At 48.4% G+C, this 2,701-nt stretch overlaps 1 protein-coding gene across 5 annotated transcripts in view; it reads right to left on the bottom strand.

Annotated features, from left to right (window-relative positions):
- Positions 1–699: 699 nt before the first annotated feature.
- Positions 700–2,701, bottom strand: part of STARD8 (StAR related lipid transfer domain containing 8) — a 116,002-nt gene continuing 114,000 nt past the window's right edge. For all 5 annotated transcript variants that reach the window (XM_019521098.1, XM_019521099.1, XM_019521101.1 and 2 more), the window contains 3 exons: positions 2,328–2,545; positions 1,891–2,067; positions 700–1,087 (listed from right to left, as the gene is read on the bottom strand). In XM_019521098.1, the coding sequence (XP_019376643.1) occupies positions 970–1,087; positions 1,891–2,067; positions 2,328–2,545 (513 nt within the window). In that variant the 3' untranslated portion in view covers positions 700–969. The remainder of the gene's footprint in view (positions 1,088–1,890; positions 2,068–2,327; positions 2,546–2,701) is intronic.

Here is a 2,701-nt window from a genome sequence, read left to right as displayed (position 1 = left end):
GGGACTTCCTGCTCCAAGGTGCAGCAGCAGTGTCTGATACTATGGAGGAAGATACAGCCACAGTGATTGCCAGTGGGTCTGTGTAACTGAGCTGTGCTCACTTTCCATATGTGTGGCTGCATGAAGCAGGCAGTTCCAGTGCTCTCTCATTGCCATGGGTGTATCATCAGCAGGGATACGGCTTTGCTGCCTCTGGCTCAGCACAAGACTCAACTAGCTGCTGTGGATATGGTGTCATCATTTCATAATCATTTCTCTCTCTCCCCATTGCATTATCTCTGTAGCTCTGAAACAGCTGCAAGTCCTCAACTGGGCAACAAACTGCATTGCCTACACTTACAGGCAGTAGGTAGAGGGGGTGGGCAGACTGCATTGCTTGGTTTAGAGAGAAGAACATGAGATGTTTTCCTGTTGGGGAGACAGAGGGCACTAGAGCAGTTGGCAGAAGCAGCCCTGGAAGAGTAAAGGGAGCAGAAAACAGAAGTTGAAACAGGGAGCCCTACTCAGATCATTCACTGGGTGAGGCAACAGTGTAAGGCCCAGGACAGCAGACAGGCCTGCCAAAGCCTAGCATCACCCACAACCTAGCAAGTTCTTGCACACTACTGCAGCCACCCATTTTGGGGGTGGTTCTGCAAAGGAATGATGCACAGACAGCAGCAGGCAGCAAACACCCAGAACTCACCACCAGATACTGGATGCTGTTAAGATTTTATTATTACACAGATGAGGAAACACAAGCCCCATTCTGAGTCAATACAAAAAAAACCTGTCCCTTAAATACAAAATACACATCTCTTAAGAGTGAACATCACTCAGCTCTACCACCTGGCTTATATATTAATATTCTAAATGTACAGTATTTATACATAAGAAACTCATTTGCTCTTGTTTTTGCTAACAAGGGAACCATCTTTCTAAACTCGACCCCCTTCTGTTCCACTTCTGCCAAAGCAGGGTGACAGCTGCTCAGACCATGGTCTCAGGTCCACTTGGACTAAGTGTGGGGAAAGAATCACGGATCCTGGCCAACTCAATAGCACATATATGTCCATATGTCTTGTTATACCAGTCTGGAGACCGTCCCCTGGGGAAAGAATAGTAGAAAGGGAGCAATAAGGTGATAGCAAATAATGGAGAACCATATAACATTTTGGAAGAGATATTTCAGTAGTGGTCATTCCTGGCTAAAATGGACTGCGTCACCATACCTGCTCTGAGGTGAGCAAGCATCAGAGGAAATAGTCCTTTCCCCACTGTCCCATGCTGCATGCAACTCTTAGCTGTTAAACTCACTACTGTGGTGATCCAGAGAATTATGGTCCCCAGTTTACAGAGGAGGGCCTAGGTAAACTTCTGGAAAGCTGAGGCTGAGTTGGGTAACAAAGATAGTTTCCTTGGCTTCCTGCCCAGTCCCCTATTCACTGGACCACCCTTCACTGGTAGCCCCCTCTCCAGCCTCCCCCACTACCACTCTTGTGTTCTGCTGCGTCCTCCCTAATTTAGATTAGAAATGCTCTGAGCCAAGAACTCTTTATATTCTGTTTGTATAACACAGAGCAAAACAGAGCCCCATCTGCAGTACAAATCATTATCATCATCATTTAGCTACATGATGTGTGCTCTTGGGTAGAGTAAAATAATACACAGTAAAGGGGGGAGGGGGATGAGCTATACTAGTGATTGCTTTTATATGGCATGTACAGAAAGAAACTTGTTATGTTGCACAGTGCCACCTGCAGGAAGATATACCATCCCTACTGTGCAGATGGGAACTTAAGTGGAGAGGTCACAGACCTAGCACTGGTACCCAGAGGACCTTTGCTCCCATTTCTGCAGGACCAACACCTCTCTAATAACAGAGGCTTAAGGGCAAAGTTTGAGATTTACCTGAGATCAGCTCGGCAGATGTGCGTCAGCTTGGACCGGCCCATGCCACATGGTTCAATCAGGTACTGGGAGGTTAGCACCATTGCCCTGACTCCTCCTTCCACTTTCAGCTTCTCGCAATCCATTGATGTGGAGACGAGCAAGCAGGTCCCCTGAGGTAGATCTGTGCGCCATTTCCTGTACAGGGGAACAAGCACAAACCCCATGCTCAGAACCTCTGGACCACCTCTAACAAGGAGTTGTACATTGCCTCTGCCAAGCCCACTGGGTTTTCATGTGTCTCTTTATAATGCAGTGTGCTGTGGGAAACCACAGCCTGGAGGAGGAGGTGACAGGGATAAGTCTGGAAGTGCATGCTAGAAAGTTCAGTTCACTTCAACCTGCAAAGCAAGGGATGGGGACATCCCGGTCTGGCTTCCCCTGCCTTCTTCCCTCACCTGAAAAGGATGAAGTCCCTGTGGGGTTGGGGCGGCATGCTGCCTGTGATGTAATGGTAAATCTCCATGTTGTTCTCTAGGGTTTCAATAACATTGCTCTGCAGAAGATCCTTGTCCCAGAGGTGTCGCTCCCGAAGTATTCTGTAGAGCACTGTATTGGGAGGGGCCTCTACCTCTGTGAAAACCCTCCATAAGCGCAGAGGATGCCCATCACCGACCTGGGGGAGCAAGAAGTAGAGTCAGTCAGGTTACCAAATCAAGAAAACGAAGAGTAAAAAGATTGATGTGGTGGTTCCCTTTACTATGGGGATAATGACATGAATACATGCAACCTGCCCACTATGGGGGGGGGGGGGGGGGAGGCGGGGCAGGGG

This window comes from Gavialis gangeticus, unplaced genomic scaffold, assembly GCF_001723915.1.
Source record: "Gavialis gangeticus isolate Ggan-Ray unplaced genomic scaffold, GavGan_comp1, whole genome shotgun sequence".
Classification (NCBI taxonomy): domain Eukaryota; kingdom Metazoa; phylum Chordata; order Crocodylia; family Gavialidae; genus Gavialis; species Gavialis gangeticus.
Note: the sequence above shows the minus strand (reverse complement) of the source record. Positions and strands in the feature narration are given on the sequence as shown.